This window comes from Xiphophorus hellerii, chromosome 10 (genome assembly GCF_003331165.1).
Source record: "Xiphophorus hellerii strain 12219 chromosome 10, Xiphophorus_hellerii-4.1, whole genome shotgun sequence".
Taxonomy (NCBI): Eukaryota; Metazoa; Chordata; class Actinopteri; order Cyprinodontiformes; family Poeciliidae; genus Xiphophorus; species Xiphophorus hellerii.
In genome coordinates, this window is record NC_045681.1 from 25,059,935 (window position 1) to 25,078,905 (window position 18,971).

The window sequence follows — 18,971 nt, forward strand, 5'->3', positions numbered from 1 at the left end:
ACCAGAGTCATCATAGTAGGACCAAAGCCCAGTCCTAATATGATGAACTCCTTGCTTTTGGTCAGGGGTAACGTTTAGAGGTAAAGTGTGAATTAAGTTTTAATTAGTTTAATAAAAGCATGTCATGAATATGTGTGTGTGTATTTGGTCTTAAGTCCAGAGCATACTAGCTTCTTTGTTGCTTTTACCACCACTAGATGATATGCATATGGAATATAACATAAACAGCACTATTCAGAAATGCAATGAGTTTGTAACAGCTGCGCGAATCACCTAAACATTACAACTGTAGCCAAGGTCACATGTGGGTAAAGTTCTGCAGAAGTGTTCCTGATTTCCTTTCATCATTGTCTCTATTTTAAAACTCACATAATTTCTATATCTGCATACATCAGCACCATGTCTAGACCACACACCCCTCATATTTTCAGTTGTCTGAAACTAGTACACCAAATCTCACATGTTGAACAGTGTGCTCAGAAAGAAAGCCTAAGCACGTGAAGTTGAAAACAGACTCTTTATTCCCTAGAAATGGGACCTAGAAGTCCCTAGAAAGTCTGATCCATTCCTCTGTCTGCAGGATCCCTATCAAGGCACCATAGTTCTGGCTACAGTAAAAGGAGACGTTCATGATATCGGCAAGAACATCGTGGGCGTGGTCCTGGGTTGTAACAACTTTAGGTAAATTCACTTTCAATCTCTGCTGCTGTTTTTTTTTCTTTTTGTTCTTTTTAAAGTAACCATTTTAAATTTTCTTCTGTTTTTTTTTTTTGTTCCATATTGTCAACTTTACCTTAGTTGTTAATATTAATCCATTCACACATTCTCTTTCACATCCACACTCACTACTGACCTGAAAAACAACTTCAATCAGACCTGGCGGTTAGCAGCTCATTGGAAAGGTTTCTTTAATTTCTCCATTTACAGAATCTAGAGAGATTTTTGTGCTTAGTGACACAAAGTCACAAGTCAACATTCCGATCTGTCTCTATTCACCAGTGTTTGATGGAATCAATTGAATGAGGCATTACTTTTGGAAACCAACCAGAAAAAGATTTAAATAATTAGTAAGGAATAAATAGGAGTTCACAATATTGTCTGTAAAACAAAAGTCTATGGTGAAGATTCTCAGCCATCCATGGCACAATAATACTAAATGCTTTAATGCTAACTAAATGCTGAAGACGTTACAGAGAAGCCTTTTGGATGAGAGACAAAGCGTCTTTCTGAAACAAGAAAAGTCCTGTTGCTTTTTACTGAAGCAGTGTCCATTTCTTGTTGCTACACAAGAAATTTGCTGACATGGGGGTCTTTAGAAGAGCTGATGCTCTTTGGAATCCCAAAGGCTCAGTCAACAGACTGAGCCTTTGGGATTTGACCTTCTGACCCTGCCATGAAATTTAAGGCCAGAGAGTTTTTCTAACACTGATTGTTCCCTCCCTCTGGAATGAGATACATCAAGCTGTATCTACGGTAAAGCTATGACTGAGTGCTTCTGGAGAACTGACCAGCTTGTGTTTGCTCTGTTGCAGGGTGATCGACCTGGGTGTCATGGTGACCTGTGATCGTATTCTCAGAGAGGCCGTAACACAGAAAGCTGGTATGATTAAGGCGTGCCTTTTTCAAAGGTTGCTGGGTACCTGGAGATATTGTTTACAGCAGAACTATATAGAATTAGGGAATAGAGAATGGCTATAAAAACACATTCCCTGGTAAATGTTAGGAACACTGGCAAAATGTTGAAAGTTAAATTAAACTGGACATATTTAAATGTCATGTGACTCTTGCACTGCTCACATTTTCACTTAAAATGGATGAGAGGGTTAGCAGGATGTCAGTGGGGTGTAGCAGACCCCCGTCTGGGTGGAAAAGGAGCTCCCAAATGGCAGAACCAAGGGGTTGTTTCCTGTGCTGTGGTGGGTTCACTCCCAACTGACTCTAGACAGAGGAAAGGCTTTTGCTAAGAAAGGTTGGTGCAATCAACTAACTCTCTCTCTGGTTGCCTAGCAACAACCTGTGGAATAACTTGCTCAGCAGCAGTTTCAAGTTTTGCCACTGTGCTTCATTGTTGCCTAAAAATAAAAAAACAATGATTTGAAGTTAAAACTGTGGATAAAACAGGACAGGTCATGTCACCAGTTTGGTAATATTTCAGATATGTAAAACAAAAAAAAAAATCAGTAATAATTATTGATATTGACAATTATTGATATAGACTGATGTTGCTTCTAAGACCTTTAGTCACATTGTCCAGTCCTAATCAGACTGTATTAAATCAGATAAATGTGGACTGACTCTGAATGTCTATGTGATAAATTGTGGTACTTTAAGATTACATTTGTTGTGATTTGGCACAGAAAATATGCCAAATCTGAATTAACTGTAGATGATTATTGTATGTAACAAGCTACTAGACCATTGCTTTATAAATATGGCTGTCAGACAGCATTCTCTTGACAACCATGCTAGATGAGGACATGAGGGAGGAATATTGGGAGGATGTTGTCTTACTTTTAATTTGCTCTGGAGAGTTTTGATGTTGTTTGCTTCTCAATGTACTACTTTTAGTCTCTTTTTTTCTGTTATGACTTTGAGCCAGCGATGTATTTATTTATGCTATTTCTGTTATACTGCGTGCTGATAGATGTTTGTTTGTTCGGAGCAGATGTCATTGGTCTGTCAGGCCTCATCACTCCCTCTCTGGAGGAGATGATTTATGTGGCAAAAGAAATGGAGAGACTTGGAATGACAACGCCTTTGCTGATTGGAGGAGCTACTACATCAAAGTAACTTAACTATGCACTGACACATAGGATATATTTTTAAAGAAAACTGTGATTTAAATATTGTAATGACCCAAAGTGGAGTGTTTCAGTGCTGTTTGTTGTGTAGGACACACACTGCCGTGAAGATTGCACCCTGCTACAGTTCTCCTGTAGTTCATGTCCTTGACGCCTCCAGGAGTGTGGTGGTGGTAAGTCATTTATCCTCAGCTGAGGGATGGTGCAGGCCTGGTGCAGGTCCAGCTTTGCATGCATCAGTGTCTCATTTGGCTCATTAGAACTGTTGTCACAGTGACTTATCTTTCTTTTTATGTTTGTGTACATAAAACATTTTTTACATAGATCCTACAGAAAGTAGCAAAGTGCATGTCTGGAAACCTTACCATCAAAATCATGTAGCTGAAGTGTGTGTGTTGCTTCTGCTCTGTTATAAAATAGTGTGTACAGGGATAGGACATATTATTGTTTCAGGACAGAGTAAGACATCAAAACCATTATTGTTTTTTTTTCTTTTGTCACATTTAAAGATCTCAGTGGATAGAATCAAATGTTCTGTTCACTGTCAAAATATCCCCAAGTGACCAAATAGATATTAGCTTATTAATCTGTAAATATAACCACCTCTACTCAAGTAATAATACTAACACATTTTATTTATAAGACACTTTTCATGACACTCAAGGATGCAGTACAGTAATAAAGATAAAATAACAAGAACAGTAACATGAGGCAATCAGAAAAAAGTAGTAATGTAGGCATGGCAAAATATGCCCTATTAATTCATTTTGAAATTAATTTTTATAAATAGCAAAGCTTCTGTTGCAAACATTGTCAGGTAATACATAAGCTATCCTGGACATGAGTGTGTGAATGTTTAACAGAGTGAAAATTGACTTTTCCCACTAGAAGTGTCCACTAGTGTCCATTCTAGAGGTGAAAGTTCCTTGCAAATTGAATCATTTCCACAGCTGCCACTGAACTGCATTTGGACCAAATTATATTCATGATCCTTTATGGTGCTGAATTTATTTGGAGCTCACATGTTATTTTTTTGTAGAGGTGAGACTAGGCCTGTCACGATAGCAAATTTTGCTCAACGATTAATTGTCTCAAAAATTATTGCGATAAACGATAATATTGTTTGAAGACCTTTTTACACTGATTTAATGGAAATGATGTAATAATGTATGCGATTTCCTGCCAAAGATAAATACACTTTATTTTCAAAAGAACACTTAACACTTGAGCTGATGAACAAAATAAACAAAACAACCAAAAACAAAAATAAAATGGATTCTCAGTCTCCATTAACAAAAAACGCACTTGAAAAAAAAACAACTAAACAACATAAAGCCAAAGTGGAAATAAATACCGCATTCAACCAAAAGATTATGAAGTCTGTATACTATGTTGCCCTTCAGTAATAATGAAATTTAAATAGAGAAGATGGGCACATCCGACTACCTGATGCAATAGTTCACACTACAGGTTTTTTGCTCTTATTTTTCCCCTTACAACAATCTTAAAACGTTGGTCTTTCTAAGATTGTGTGGTGTGTTACGGTAGATAGTCGTTGCCGCTCCGATCTAAATCAGGGGTTTTTCCCCGACTGGGAGCTTAAAGCAGCCTGTTGAATGTGACAGGTAGCCAATCAGAAAGCGAGGATTCTCCTCAGTGTTTTCTGAGGGGAAATAACAGAGGGGAATCCCAAACAGCTGAAACGGCGCAACCCGAAGTCCAGCGGACATTGGAGATGATATGTGGAAACAACATTAATGTTTATTCAACATGCAAAGAATATAGAAACGACAAGGGGAGGAGTTGGAGCGAAATTGCTACCGCAGTTGATAAACCCGGTAACTTTTCAGCTGTTCTTCGTTACGTGACGTAAATAGGTTATAATGATTTCCATTCAGTCAGGACTTTACGCTGACACTAGCCACATGCATTGCAGGTAGATTGTAGTAAAGCATTGATTAATGCCTGGTTTTAAAATTAGTTCACTGGACTTGTAGTCATTATTTTGTGCCCATTGTTGGACACCACACGGCAGGAACGAACCCGATCGAACCGTTATACCTAGGATTTCTGTCGGCTAATGTGTGGTCTGTCAGGTTTTGAAAATGGGCCGACAATCGGCCTACAGCTCTAAGATCGTGTCATGTGCGCTGGGCTTCACACTAAGGAAATGAGGAAGGGAGGGTCAGTGGAGAGCACCGGAGTTGAGCCTTTTTTCATTCGGTGTCATCAACAGAAAGAGAAAAAGGCTGGAAGAGACATAATGCAGATAATTAAAATGACGTCGATAGTTTTAATTTATCGTGCAATTAATTGATTTACCGTTTATCGCGACAGGCCTAGGTGAGACATGGTTTTTTTGGTTTGGTTTGAGTCTACTGGTGTTCACCCAGTTCTGTGTCTGTGTCTCAGTGCTCCCAGCTGCTAGATGAGGATATGAGGGAGGAATATTGGGAGGATGTGAAGGAGGAGTATGAGGAGGTCAGACAGGAGCACTACGACTCCCTGAAGGTGAGAGTTGGTATTAGTGGAGAAGAGGGCTTCTCTGGTTCCAGGAATCCCTTTTCCCCATTAAGAACAAACAGGTAGCTCATTGGAATGTAGAACATGCAGAGAAGTGAAATGCTGTCCTTCCTCCCTGTGTTACCTCTAGGACCGTCGGTATCTTTCTCTGTCTGAGGCCAGACAGAAGGCTTTGCATGTCGACTGGTTCTCTGAGCCTCTGCCAGGTAAGTCAGCGCAGATCGGTGAATTTCAAACTAGGAACATAAATCTGTTTAATGACTGTCGCAGCACTAACAGAGCTGATAGTGAGCATGTTCAGTGTGTCTGGTTGTCTTTGTGTTGCAGTGCGCCCTCAGTTCTTGGGAACTCGTGTGTTTGATAGTTACGATCTGAACAGTCTGCTGCACTTCATCGACTGGAAACCCTTCTTTGATGTGTGGCAGCTTAGAGGGAAATACCCCAACAGAGGATACCCCAAGATCTTCAATGACAAAACTGTTGGTATGAGCTTCTCTTTGCATTTTCAGACTGCTGTCCTGCTTCTGCCAGCACCTGCCATCCATCCATTTGTTTCCTTCTCAACAGCAGGTTGGTGTTGAAAGGAAAGCTCTCTGGGCTTCTTCTACCACTTCTTGCACAAAAAAGAAAAGAAGTGCTAAACAAGGATTAGCACCAGTTCTTCTGTAATCAGCGGGTTGCCAGTGTGATACTACTGTATATAAGAGATGTTTGCATTTAGGAGATGTTTTTTAACAAGCATGAGGCTTGATGTAGCACTTCAACATACCATTAGACTACTAATGTGCAGCTGTTTGTGATTCATCTTTTCTTTTCCAATGTTACGAGAGTAATTGATTGAGAATTCTTAATGTTCCCAATCAGCCAATAACAACAGCAGAAGGGTCTTCAGGCTCTGCCTTTTCTGTCCTTGTTTTGTTTTATTGCTTCATGGTTTTTAAAACTTTGTGCTTTTGTTCTCGAATGTTGTACATTTGAATATTTAGAACTCCTCTGCATTCTTTACACTCAACCACAGAACATGGTTACATCACCAGTATGTGTGATCAGGCTGTAAGTCTGAATAACTGACTGATGTTGTGCTGTAGGTGCGGAGGCTCGCAGAGTCTTCCATGACGCCCAGTTACTGCTCCATCAGATGATCGACAGCAACAGTCTGAAGGGGCGGGGCCTGGTGGGCTTCTGGCGAGCTCAGAGTATGGGTGATGACATCAACGTGTATAAAGATGATGTCACAGTTCACAGAGACACGAAGCCAGTCGCCACATTTTATGGCTTACGGCAGCAGGTGAGAGTCTTTATCTGGAGTTCATCAACTTTCTTGATGTGGCACCTCACAGCTCGACTCTTTCTCTGGGAGTGTAAGGGCGGGGCATAAGGTAGCATTAGCAGTAAGGGAATGTGTGTGTATTCTGCAGGCGGAGAAAGACAGCTCCAGCTCAGAGCCCTTCCTGTGTGTTTCTGATTTTGTGGCTCCTGTGGACAGCGGCGTTCCTGACTACATTGGGCTGTTTGCAGTAGGTGTATTTGGAGCAGAGGAGCTCAGTCAGCGGTTCCAGACCCAGGGAGACGACTACAACAGCATCATGGTCAAAGCTCTGGCTGATCGCCTCGCTGAGGTGATGTATGCAGGATGAAACCTTAACACCATAAAACTGTGAACATGTTAATGATTCACAAAATATATATATATATATATATATATATATATATATATATATATATATCTTATGGTACTGTTAGACAATAAAGAAAAGTAAAACTGGAGATGATGTTGTGTCTGCTGCCTCTGCCCCAGGCATTTGCTGAGGAGCTCCATGTGCGTGTGCGTAAGGAGCTGTGGTCTTACAGCTCTGACGAGGCTCTGCAGGCCTCAGACCTGCACAGAGTCCGCTACCAAGGAATCAGACCTGCAGCCGGATACCCCAGCCAGCCCGACCACACGGAGAAACTCACCATGTGGAGGCTGGCTGCTGTTCTGGAGGAGACAGGTGAGAGCAACAAAACACATCTAGGTTCTCACAGAGTTTCATCCTTTTATATCTGCTCTCTTCTCCAAAAATCCTGTTTGAAACTGTGTGTAAGTCAGCGTTGCAAAATACTATTAACAAACACTCCAAAACTCAAAGTTGTTTATGACAGTATCTACTCATTAGAAGGGTGATGTTAAGATGCTGTGATGAACGCCAACCAGACTGTCTGAATATTCCTCGTGTTTCATGATTAATAAAGGTTCATTTTGGTTGTTTAAATTCTGTCAAATTTCCTTCTTGAGCGGATATAAAAATATGATTTGGCACCAATATTGTAAACATTTCTTAAGAAAGTAGTATTTCATGGATTATTTGACTGTAAGTAAATGGTAGCATGGTGGGGATGCTAGCTTGTTCCTCCAAGTCTTTACTTGTACAGCCAAGACAATTTATAAGCCCTCAAATATTTATATTCATATATTAAACATGATCTGCTTATTCAGATGGAAGTCTGATGCGTAGGCCACCTGGTTTGTTGTGTGTATAATCACACCCCGTCTGCAATCCCAGCTGGACTAACTGAATCATCTTGACAGATTAAAATAATCCTCTGCTCAGATTTAGAAAACTGCTCTGTTTGAAAGTTCTACTGTAATTTTAAAATGAACAAGTAGCAACACAAACATAGCACTCCAGGTACAGCTATTACCTGTACCTGGTAATAACTGGTACTACCAGTATTACCTGGTATTACCAGTTACTAACTGGTAATAATAATACCAGGGCATGCTAATCGGGGCATGCTGTGGTGGCGCAGGGGGTTAGCACGCCCCACGTTTGGAGGCCTTAGTCCTCGACGCAGACGTCGCGGGTTCGACTCCCGGTCCTGACGACCTTTGCCGCATGTCTTCTTCCCTCTCCTCACCCTCCTTCCTGTCTGCCTACTGTAGAAAATATACGAGCCACTAGCGCCGCAAAAACTCTTCGGAGAAAAAAATGGAAAAAAAAAATAATAATACCAGTTAATAACTGTTATTAACAGACAGACAGATCTGATCATTGGAACATAATAAAACTTTCTGTTGGCACCACCAGGGGGAGCTCTAGTATTGTCAACTACTGACAATAGCTACTATTGTCACCTCGCTCTTGTTGTATTACATTACAACAAGAATGGTTGTAATGAACCTTTCTTGTTGTAAAGGAACATTACAACAAGATTAAGAACCATGAACGGCTCTGGTGTGACTGGATGTCACATGTGGTGCTCTCTCTGTAACTCAGTTTGGTATTAAGATCTATGTAAGGTATCACCTGTTCATTTTGGCTTTGTGTGTGGTGTCTGTGTGTGTGTGTGTGTCTGTGTGTGTAGGAATTGACCTGACAGAGTCTCTGGCCATGACACCAGCTGCCTCGGTCTCCGGACTTTACTTCTCACACCCTCAGGCTTCGTACTTCGCTGTGGGAAAAATCACCAAGGAACAGGTTCTCATCATAATTGAATTCATTCATGCAGCACTGATTCACCACAGATTCAGTTTCAAGACACTTTAGAGACAAACTGATCCAATTTATTTACAGATTCAATTAGGCAACTTGGTGCAGTTACATTAAATTTTTCAGAGATAATTACGTACTTTTCATTTCAATTTTAGTTATAAAATAATGCAGCCAATTTGGTTTTCTATATCAGTTGGGCAAACATTTTCTGTCCCTTCTTCTGGATGAACTTGTAGTGGCATTGGACAAGAACATCTCCCTTCACCAGAACCATCCCAGTGTGAGCAGCCATCTAAACCGGTAGCAGACAGAACAACACAGGAGCAGTGATCCAGGAGTACTTTCTATTGGAAAGAAAAGGAAAGGGTTAATGGGAAGAGGAAGCTATTGGCAACAATTGCTCAGCATATATCAACCTCCAGGAAGGTGTCACTGCTAAACCCTAGGCCAGGACAGAAAGAGAACATAAAGTTAACAGCAGCAATAATTGTGGACAATATGTAATAAAGAGTAGGCTGGTGGTAATTATCTCCTCCAGCAGTTTAACCAAAGAAACTCCAACTATAAGCTTCATTACAAAATAAAGTTTTAAGCTTCATCTTAGAAGTAGACAGAGTGTCTGCCTTATAGACTGATAAAACTGGGATCTGGTTCCTCAGGAGAGGAGCCTGATAACTAAGGAGCTGCCTCCTGTTCTACTGTTAGAACCTCGAGGAACCAGCAGTAAACCTGCAGTCCGTTAGGGACATGTGGACCAATCAGATCTCTGTATGATGGAGGTAATTATTAAGGGTTTTATATGTGAGGAGAGTCTTAAATTCTATCCTGGGTTTAACAGGGAGCCAACGAAGAGAAGCTAAAATGATCTCTGTTTTTAATTTTCATCAGAACTCTGTGCAGCATTTTGGATCAGCTGAAGATTTCTAACTGTAATTTGTGGACTTCCACAAATTACAGTTTGTAATTACAGTTGTAATCTACTGTAAAGAATTACAGTAGTCCAGCCTTGAAGTACTAAATGCACGGATTAGTTTTTAGCATCGCAATAATCTGTAGATTAAGAAGAAAATTGTAGAATCTGTCTAATATGGGATTTAATAACATGTTGTGGTCAAAAATAACACTGAGGTTCTTTACTTTATCACTGGAAGCCAACTTAACCGTTCACATCATGATGTTTCTCGGTTGGTGCCACTAAGGAATCATGATCACACTTAGGTTCCCTTCTGTATCCCAACATTATCAAGGCCTTTAACTTGCAGTATCTTCCTTGTACTTTCTGCAGATTTTCAGCTCAGGTCGATGAGTTGATGTTTTCCTTTGGCAGAACTTGCTTCTTTGCTGCTCCGCCTGTCAGACTGCATTTCTCTGTAAATCACAGGCTCGCCTTTCATGCTGATGCTGACAGAACTCTGCTGTGGTACCATCATGGTTCTGAAGAGAACCTCTCAGGAGGAGATGTGGTGGAGCTAGCTGGATCCTCTTCCAGCTGAACCTCTGACCTGTGCAGCTTCCCTATCAGCTGAAATATTCATATCAGCTGCTGTTTATCCAAAGTGTTTTGTAGCCAGGCTAAATGTTAATGTTAGCAAAAAGTAAATTTAGCACCTATTTCTTAGTGGCCTGCTGGTTAGATCAACAGTTGGGTTCTGCCACTGCTCCTCATATAACATCCAGTAAATGATTCTGATTCTGAATGTTTTACATCAGTTGATCTTTGCTAACAATACGAACAGTTCACTAGAAACCCTGGGAAAATCACAAGATGACTACTTAAACCTGAGACCCAGAGCAACATCCAGACTGATGTTCATTGTGTGCAGGTGGAGGACTACGGCAAGAGGAAGGGGATGAGTACAGAGGAGGTGGAGAGATGGTTGGCTCCCATTCTTGGCTATGAACAGGAGGCGTAGCGTGGATCATCATTCCAGCAGAGGCTGCTCCATGCTCTCTGGCAGTGGTACCACACGCTGCTGCATTTATTACCCACAATGCCTCAGTGTTTGACTTTGAATGGGAACATTTCAGAGTTTGAGGACCGTCACTGACCAGTCTGCCACATTCAGATCGGCTGGTTTTTCGTACTATTCATGTTTTAGAGTTGGTTTAGAATTTGTACTTGAAATGAAAATTTCATGTTAACCGTCAGTCAGTTTTATTTCATTTGTTTATGTTTTCACAATGACTATTTGGTTTGAATAATCAGAGTGGTGCCTTGGAGGCTGCAGTGTACTGTCACACATCATCAGGGATCTCAGCACAGAGTGGGGCTGCTGCTGCTGCTGCAACAGAGAGGTCCTTAAAAATCAATAAGTATTTCATTTGTAAGCCATGCAGCTGTTCAGAACATAAAAGAATGTGGGATATTTTATTGCTTTTATTTTTTATTAATAATCTTCTGATATGATCAAACTGGTAATTCTGTTCCTGGAGACTCTACAGGTGCAGACCTTCAGCTTCAACACAACATTGCTACACCACAGTGGCATTTATTAATGATACCCAAAATTATTGTTGATGTCAGTTTTTACTTTTAATTTTGAAAATACATTCAGAAGGTAGTCTTGATTTTATGTTTCTGATGAATGAACATGTTTCTATTGTCTGATAAATCCCAAAGTATTGTTATATCAGTGTTAAATGTGTTTGAATGTTTGTAAGTGAGCAGCTTGGAGTAAATAACAAAGATGAAACTATTTCAGTTCTGACATCTAAAAGATGTAAGTAAAAAATCATTTATGCAAAAGATTTTTTTTTAGAAATTAGGAGAATTTGTACTAAACTAGGTTCTAAACTAACTTCTAGTTGACTGAAACTGGAAAGCTAACCTTTTAAACATTGGTTTTACAAGCATTGATTTTTTTTCACTAACTGGTGCTCTATGTTTCTTCCTACTGATCTGCTGTGAGCTGTAAGGAGGTTCTCAACGTTTTAATGGGAGAAGCAACTGAGAACAAACTGCTGCTCATGTTGTGTCATAAAACCCTGATGCTGCAGCTGGGTGTCAAACTGACAACTTGTATTTTTTAGTCTTTCTACCTGTGGAATAATGATGGCAACTTGTTGAACATTGTGAGCTGTTATCATAAATGTTTCATAGATAATAAACTGTCTCATGTTTGCTGTGTTTTAACTCTTATGTTGACTGAAGTGAGGCTCTTTGAGCCTTTCTCGGTGATAGACTGTTAGATAAATGAATGTTCAACAGGAGGACACCGTCTCGCTCTCCACTAACTACCTGCCAGAAAGACCAGCTGAAGCAGCTCTGCTCTGAGGTCCAGAGGTTAGCTTTGCTGCCTCTCAGTAACCTCACTGATTAACATCTCAGATGTTTGAGTGTGTATGTTGGGTAAAGCGGGGATTCTGCTTTATGATGCACAGTTAATCATCTGATAGCTCCCAGGATAAGGAATGTTCCTTCACTCATCTGGATGGTGTTCTCAGATTCTTTACTGTCTTGATATCATGCAGTTATAGTTTGTCTGTTGTTTCCCCACTTTATTTTTTGTGTTAAAACAAATTTATTCTCAATAATGACTTCTGAATTCATACCCTCCCAGAAATGAAAAGGGTTTATTTTGCTGCCTCTAGAAAACTTTAAATTCAGGTAGAACTGGGTTTAAAATGCCAGACAGCAGTAAAACTTCATTTTACAGTAAATGTGCTTTAAAGAATCTACATTTGATCTATGATAATTTGTCGATCATTTCAGATGTTCAACTAATAAATTTCTTAATAGAGCTGATCAAAATGAGTCAAAAAGGAAAAAATAGTGGACCTGTCTGCCATGCTGAACGACTGAAGCCATTTCCAGGATTGTGTTGTCATTTTTTGTGGACCTACAGATAAAACTCAGCTACTATTCAAACAGGTTCAAAGTTGATTTTCTACTCAAATGTCCAGAACTTGAGTAACTTAGACTTTAAAATTTGTTAAGCAGGATGGGGTTTTCCCCCCACATTATGTCTTATTTTCAGCCAACAATTTCAGCCTGAACCATTTCAACTTCATTAAGATAATGTTGTCATTTCCATTCTTAAAGCTCCAGATTAAGATGGACACAGACTTCTGCTTTTGTGATGACATCACATTATGATAGAAAGTGCCATGTCACTGCAGGCCGTCGTCTGAAACTTAGAGCCTGTATGCCTACACAATGCGAGGAAATGCAGGAGCAAATTTGTAAGAATTTATTTTTATTCATGTTGATTTTACAATCATTTTCTTTTTTCCTCCAAAGAGTTTTTGCGGCGCTAGTGGTTTTTCTACAGTAGGCAGACAGGAAGGAGGGTGAGGAGAGGGGGGAAGACATGCGGCAAAGGTCGTCGGGACCGGGAGTCGAACCCGCGATGTCCGCGTCGAGGACTAAGGCCTCCAAACGTGGGGCGTGCTAACCCCCTGCGCCACCACAGCACGCCCCTGATTTTACAATCATGACTGAGTAATAATGTTTGCCTGATTATCAAAACAGCCTGTAAAACAGAACCTGAACAGAACAGACCTGCACACTGCTGCATCCAAAAAGCACAAACATGACAAAGACGGTTATGTTCCTGGCAAACATTTAGAGCAGCTCTGCTTTGAGAAAAATGTTTTGAATCTTTTGCAATGCACTGTACGTCTCCTTTGGGCCTCATGAACCACTGAAACTGTATGTTTTACACAAGACTGTGTAGGAAGTTGGATGGCTCTTTTTTTTCTCCATCTAAAGGAATACAAAATGGACATTTGGAGCTCCAGACAAGCAAATGCCTCTAATGGAAACTCTTGATGGAAGCCAGTCATGCCAACTGTTTCATCAGGAACCTTTGGGAAAATTTAGAATCTGGCCATGTGAAGTAACACCAGTCTTTGTAAATTGTGTTCAAGACTCTGGGTTTGGTTTTGTGTTCTATGTTTTTGCTGTTCCTCTTTTTATTAATCAGTTATTTCTTAGTTCACCTTTTTGTTTTACTCTTCTTGATTATTAGTTGCTACTGATTTCTTGTTAAATCTTTCTCATTTGTTTCTTTATTTCAGTCTCGTATTGTTTCTAGCAATCTTGTTTTTCTAGGTTGTTATTCTTTTACATCTGAGTTTATGTCTATCATTCTTTACAGATTCTAGTTACGTTATTTCTTTGTTTAGTCCTACTTATTCTAGTTCTGTGTTCCTTAGTTCTTTTTATAGTTTGATCAGCCTTGTTTCTGTGTGGTTCTTTCATAGTTCCCTCCTGTCTTTGTCTCTTTCTAGTTTATCATGTTTGTTTAGTCTTAGTGTTTTCTTTCCCTTCTCCCTTGTGTTCTCCTTTTCTCTTCTTTCACTGTGTATCTTCCCAGCTTCTCCTCTTCCTCTACCCTCAGCTGACTCCTGCTCTACTTTTCACACCTGTTATCATTTAGCTCATCAGTCCTGGTCTTGTGTTCTCACACTCAACCTCCCTGTATTAAGCCTCTCAGTTTCTGTCAGTAGTTCCCAGTTCATCACATCACTATTCCCTGGTTCACTTTGACCTCCTCCTGTCTTCTGTTTTGCCCTGTTTTTGGATTTTCTTGGTTCTTTGGATTTTTTGTAAGTTGGTTCCTTGTTTTCATTTTTCTTCACTAAATACACACAGAACTTTAAGTCTTGCCTGCTGCTTTTGGGTCCACTAGTACACATCATGACAAATATATTTCTGAACATATATAGAGTTGGTATTTTTGTAATGTTTTCTTTTCTTTATTTAATATGTTGCCTCCATATATATATATATATATATATATATATATATATATATATATATATATACACTGCCTGGCCAAAAAAAAAGTCGCCACCAAAAAATGGTCACACTCTCTAATATTTTGTTGGACCGCCTTTAGCTTTGATTACAGCCCGCATTCGCTGTGGCATTGTTTCAATAAGCTTCTGCAGTGTCACAAGATTTATTTCCATCCAGTGTTGCATTAATCTTTCACCAAGATCTTGTATTGATGATGGGAGAGTCTGACCACTGCGCAAAGCCTTCTCCAGCACATCCCAAAGATTCTCAATGGGGTTAAGGTCTGGACTCTGTGGTGGCCAATCCATGTGTGAAAAAGATGTCTCATGCTCCCTGAACCACTCTTTCACAATGTGAGCCCGATGAATCCTGGCATTGTCATCTTGGAATATGCCCGTTCCATTTGGGAAGACAAAATCCATTGATGGAATAACCTGGTCATTCAGTATATTCAGGTAGTCAGCTGACCTCATTGTTTGGGCACACGATGTTGCTGAACCTAGACCTGACCAACTGCAGCAACCCCAGATCATAGCACTGCCCCCACAGGCTTGTACAGTAGGCACTAGGCATGATGGGTGCATCACTTCACCTGCCTCTCTTCTTACCCTGATGCGCCCATCACTCTGGAACAGGGTAAATCTGGACTCATCAGACCACATGACCCTCTTCCATTCCTCCAGAGTCCAATCTTTATGCTCCCTAGCAAACTGAAGCCTTTTTTTCTGGTTAGCCTTACTGATTAGAGGTTTTCTTACGGCTACACGGCTGTTCAATCCCAACCCCTTGAGTTCCCTTCGCATTGTGCGTGTGGAAATGCTTTTGCGTTCACAATTAAACATACTCCTGAGTTCTGCTGTTGTTTTTCTTCGATTTGATTTGACCAAACGTTTAAGTAATCGCCGATCACGTTCATTCAGGATTTTTTTCCGACCACATTTCTTCCTGGAAGACGATGGTTCCCCACCATCCTTCCAGTTTTGAATGATGCGTTGGACAGTTCTTAACCCAATTCTAGTAGTTTCTGCAATCTCCTTAGATGTTTTCTCTGCTTGATGCATGCCAATGATTTGACCCTTCTTAAACAGACTAACGTCTTTTCCACGACCACAGGATGTGTCTTTTGCCATGGTTGTTTAAGAAATGAGGAGTTACTCATTGCATCAGCTGGGGTTAAATAACTTGTTGCCAGCTGAAAGATAATCGCCTATGCAGCACTTATCCAATAGGAGGCTTGTACCTATTTGCTTAGTTAAATCCAGGTGGCGACTTTGTTTTTGGCCAGGCAGTGTATATATAAGCTCTTCCCACGTCCTCCGGCAGAGAGCGCAGGCTGTTCAATAAAGCGCACGCGCACACGCTCGCTCACACCTGGGCTGCTCCTCCTCCGCCTGGCGCGCGCCATCCAATGAGCTGGGACCTCCTCCGCTCCGGCTCTCAGCGCCTCAGCCGCAGCATCATTCCCGTTCCCCAGCCTGGATCCCACTCTGCAGGCTCAATCCGGGAGACAGCTCACCATGGCTGACCTGGGAGAAGGAGAGGATGAGATCCAGTTCCTGCGAACAGTAAGTCTGATTCAGGTCCCTCCGCAGGCGGCTGTTGGCTGGGTGTTCACTGCGTCTGTGTGCGGTGCGGGGTGGATGGTAGGGAGTTTACCGCATTAAGATGACAGCCCCGCTTCATACAAGTCATTGGTCTGGGAGTCCGCATCCTGCTGACAGGAGGAGGGAAGAGATGCGGGAATATCATGATGGAGGAAAAGAAAGGAAGAAGGATGGTGAATGATAGTGAAGCTGTATAGTGTAGCCAGCGGTAGTACCATTGTTCCAAAGTGGAGTTTTGAGGAAGATCCAGCCTGTCTGTGGTGGTGTGTGTATGTACTGGTGTACTGGGCGGGATGGTGCGGTGCAGTGCGGTGCAGCCTGCTGCAGCTGCCTCACTTCACTGAGTTTGGACGATGCTCGGCTTGTTTCCTGCAGTCAGGTGAAATCAGGTGAAATCAGCTGATGGGCTGCATGTCAAGAGACAGGAGCTGTTGCTTTACAGCATGCCACACGTGAATCGTCACGTGAAGCCACTGCTCCTATGACTACGGGCTTTTTAAGGGAAGCCACTGGCAAACATACAAAATGTTCTAAGACTTATTATGTAAGCCGATATGCAGTTTATTGTGAACTTGTCTGCTTCTCTGTCAAGATATGCATGGCAGATTTGTCACAAAGACACTTTTTGTTCTTTTTACGAGGCCGTTAGCAGCTGATGAAACGGGAGCTGACTGACTGCAGTGGCGTTGATGCTCGAAAATCTCCAGAACAAGATTATTGGTGGGAAATTCTGGGATTAATGCATGTGTTGATTTTTAAGGCTGCACTGCACCACATGCATTTCCACTGAGTCACTTGACTATTTGTACAGTGAATGATGTGTTTTAGAGACTAACACAAACATCAGACACTAACAATCACCCATAACTCTGCAGTCCTGTGTGTTCTGCTCCAGTCTGAGTTTGAGAGTTTCCATTCCCGCAGATGGCAGCTGGCCATATGTACAGTATGTGTGTAGCTTCCATCCAGCTTCACATAATGTGAAGAACAAGCATCAAACTGAATAGCCAGAGAAAATGGAAAGATTCAACTTTACACTAATATATTTATGAGAAAGTGAACTGTTGATCATTACAAATCTCTGCACACATAAATCTAAATCTACCAAATCTGTAGAGGCGAGTTAATTTCCCCATCACAAACTCATAGAACTAGAAGTCTGAGGACATTTAGTTGTTCCGTTCCCTTCCATGTCCACAACTGAGAGTCAGACAGACTGCTTCTACAATACTTCCAGCCTGGTACCATAATAGAATCCAATCTGTTCAATACACTCAGTGGGTTCATTTCTTCACTACTTCTTCACAGAAGGGGTAGAGGTGCAGCGATTGCAGCTTTCTGGCCGATTACTGAGTACCAATTTTTATTTATTTATTTATTTGCCTATTTTTAAGCCTACCCTACTGATTCCAATTTTGGCCAATACCAATTTTTTCTCTCTCTGAAATGTTGCCCAATACATCAAGAAAATTGCTGAGTTGGCATCAATTTACTTTAAACATGATCTGGTGGTCTAGTCTATCAGTCAAACGTCTCTCTTGGGAGAGCAGAGGACAGTGGCTGATTGTTAGACCTTTCCTGAGGTAGATGAGATTGGTGACTAAGATCTTCTTCACATGTAAAAATCGGCCAATCACTGATCTCTGTGATCAAAATTAAGGAGATCGTCACCAATAAATCAGTGCACCCCTACTTCACAGTCAGCTGTTAGTGGCGTTACAAGATGGTAGTGATTGGGAGGAGAACAGCACTTACCTGACTTACTTAAACTGTTTCTATTTTAACAGTTTAAAAATCAAATATACCTTAATCTGCACAGTGCAGACTGTCTTAGCACTACCACAGCTAGTGTTCATGCTGTCTGCTTTTGGAGGGTACAGCCAATCAGCAGCAAGGAAAATAAAAGGATCGGCTCCTTTACAAATGCTAGCCAATGGCGTGCATCTTGGCATTTGCTTTTTCTTTTTATTATTTTAGACATGCGCAACAAAACATCCAGTCTTACAGACATTACTATTAAAAAATAGTAATGATTTAGAAATGACTTGGACTCATGTTTCACAGGAAAACCTGTATTCACTGTCTTCACAGTGAGTAGGCGGGATCGCTGTGTGGTTTTGGCTCTGAGACCAGTCGAGCAGAACTACTGTGCTATGATGTCATTTTTCTGCTTTCCCTGATTTTCTTAATTTTGTGTGATCAGAGATCTGCCAATACTTGGATGTGAAACTGATCTTTTCCAGAGATCTTATCTGAAAAACAGCCACTGTTCCCATGAGGACCCCAGGTCACATCTAAACTTCATTTATATAAGTTTATCTTGTGTGCAGATAAAACAAGTTTGTATTGTTTCATGAGTATTGTTGAGTATTTCTGAATTGTTGTAGTCCATCAACAGATTGGAACACTGAAGGCGTATTGTGGCCTCATAACATGGTTATAAAAACTATAGGGTATCGGACAAAGTGGAAATGGACACGTTAGGTTTTTTGAAGATCTGCCAGATAATTGCGGTCAGTGCACCCTAATATTTAACAGATGAATGATGAATCCAAGAATATTTGGCACTTTTGCATTATCCTTGAACAATGCCAATAGATTTAGCTTTATGCAGTTTGCATATAAAAATACAAAGCTTATGATTTTTTTCTTTCTGGGTAATTCCATCTGGTCAGATGTTCCTACTAAAAATAAAAAATAAAATCAAACAATATTTAGCAGAAGCACACCAGTGCAACAGTTAATATTGAGATGAACTAACAACGCTTGTTTGAGTATTTTAAGGCCTGTATAATTTTTATTTAATTTTAAGTGCCGCCATTATATA

The 18,971-nt window shown here is 40.7% G+C and overlaps 2 protein-coding genes across 5 annotated transcripts in view; both read left to right on the plus strand.

Moving 5' to 3' along the window:
• Nucleotides 1-11,308, plus strand: part of mtr (5-methyltetrahydrofolate-homocysteine methyltransferase) — a 42,932-nt gene extending 31,624 nt beyond the window's left edge. The window contains exons 22-33 of the mRNA XM_032574631.1: nt 581-681; nt 1,533-1,600; nt 2,666-2,786; nt 2,893-2,974; nt 5,214-5,312; nt 5,455-5,530; nt 5,652-5,807; nt 6,413-6,612; nt 6,743-6,943; nt 7,123-7,315; nt 8,670-8,782; nt 10,621-11,308. Of these exons, the coding sequence (XP_032430522.1) occupies nt 581-681; nt 1,533-1,600; nt 2,666-2,786; nt 2,893-2,974; nt 5,214-5,312; nt 5,455-5,530; nt 5,652-5,807; nt 6,413-6,612; nt 6,743-6,943; nt 7,123-7,315; nt 8,670-8,782; nt 10,621-10,710 (1,500 nt within the window). The 3' untranslated portion in view covers nt 10,711-11,308. The remainder of the gene's footprint in view (nt 1-580; nt 682-1,532; nt 1,601-2,665; nt 2,787-2,892; nt 2,975-5,213; nt 5,313-5,454; nt 5,531-5,651; nt 5,808-6,412; nt 6,613-6,742; nt 6,944-7,122; nt 7,316-8,669; nt 8,783-10,620) is intronic.
• Nucleotides 11,309-15,977: 4,669 nt separating this feature from the next.
• The window catches only part of ryr2a (ryanodine receptor 2a (cardiac)), a 160,944-nt gene continuing 157,950 nt past the window's right edge, over nt 15,978-18,971 (plus strand). For all 4 annotated transcript variants that reach the window (XM_032574573.1, XM_032574574.1, XM_032574575.1 and 1 more), the window contains exon 1: nt 15,978-16,105. In XM_032574573.1, coding sequence (XP_032430464.1) covers nt 16,058-16,105 — 48 coding nt within the window. In that variant the 5' untranslated portion in view covers nt 15,978-16,057. The remainder of the gene's footprint in view (nt 16,106-18,971) is intronic.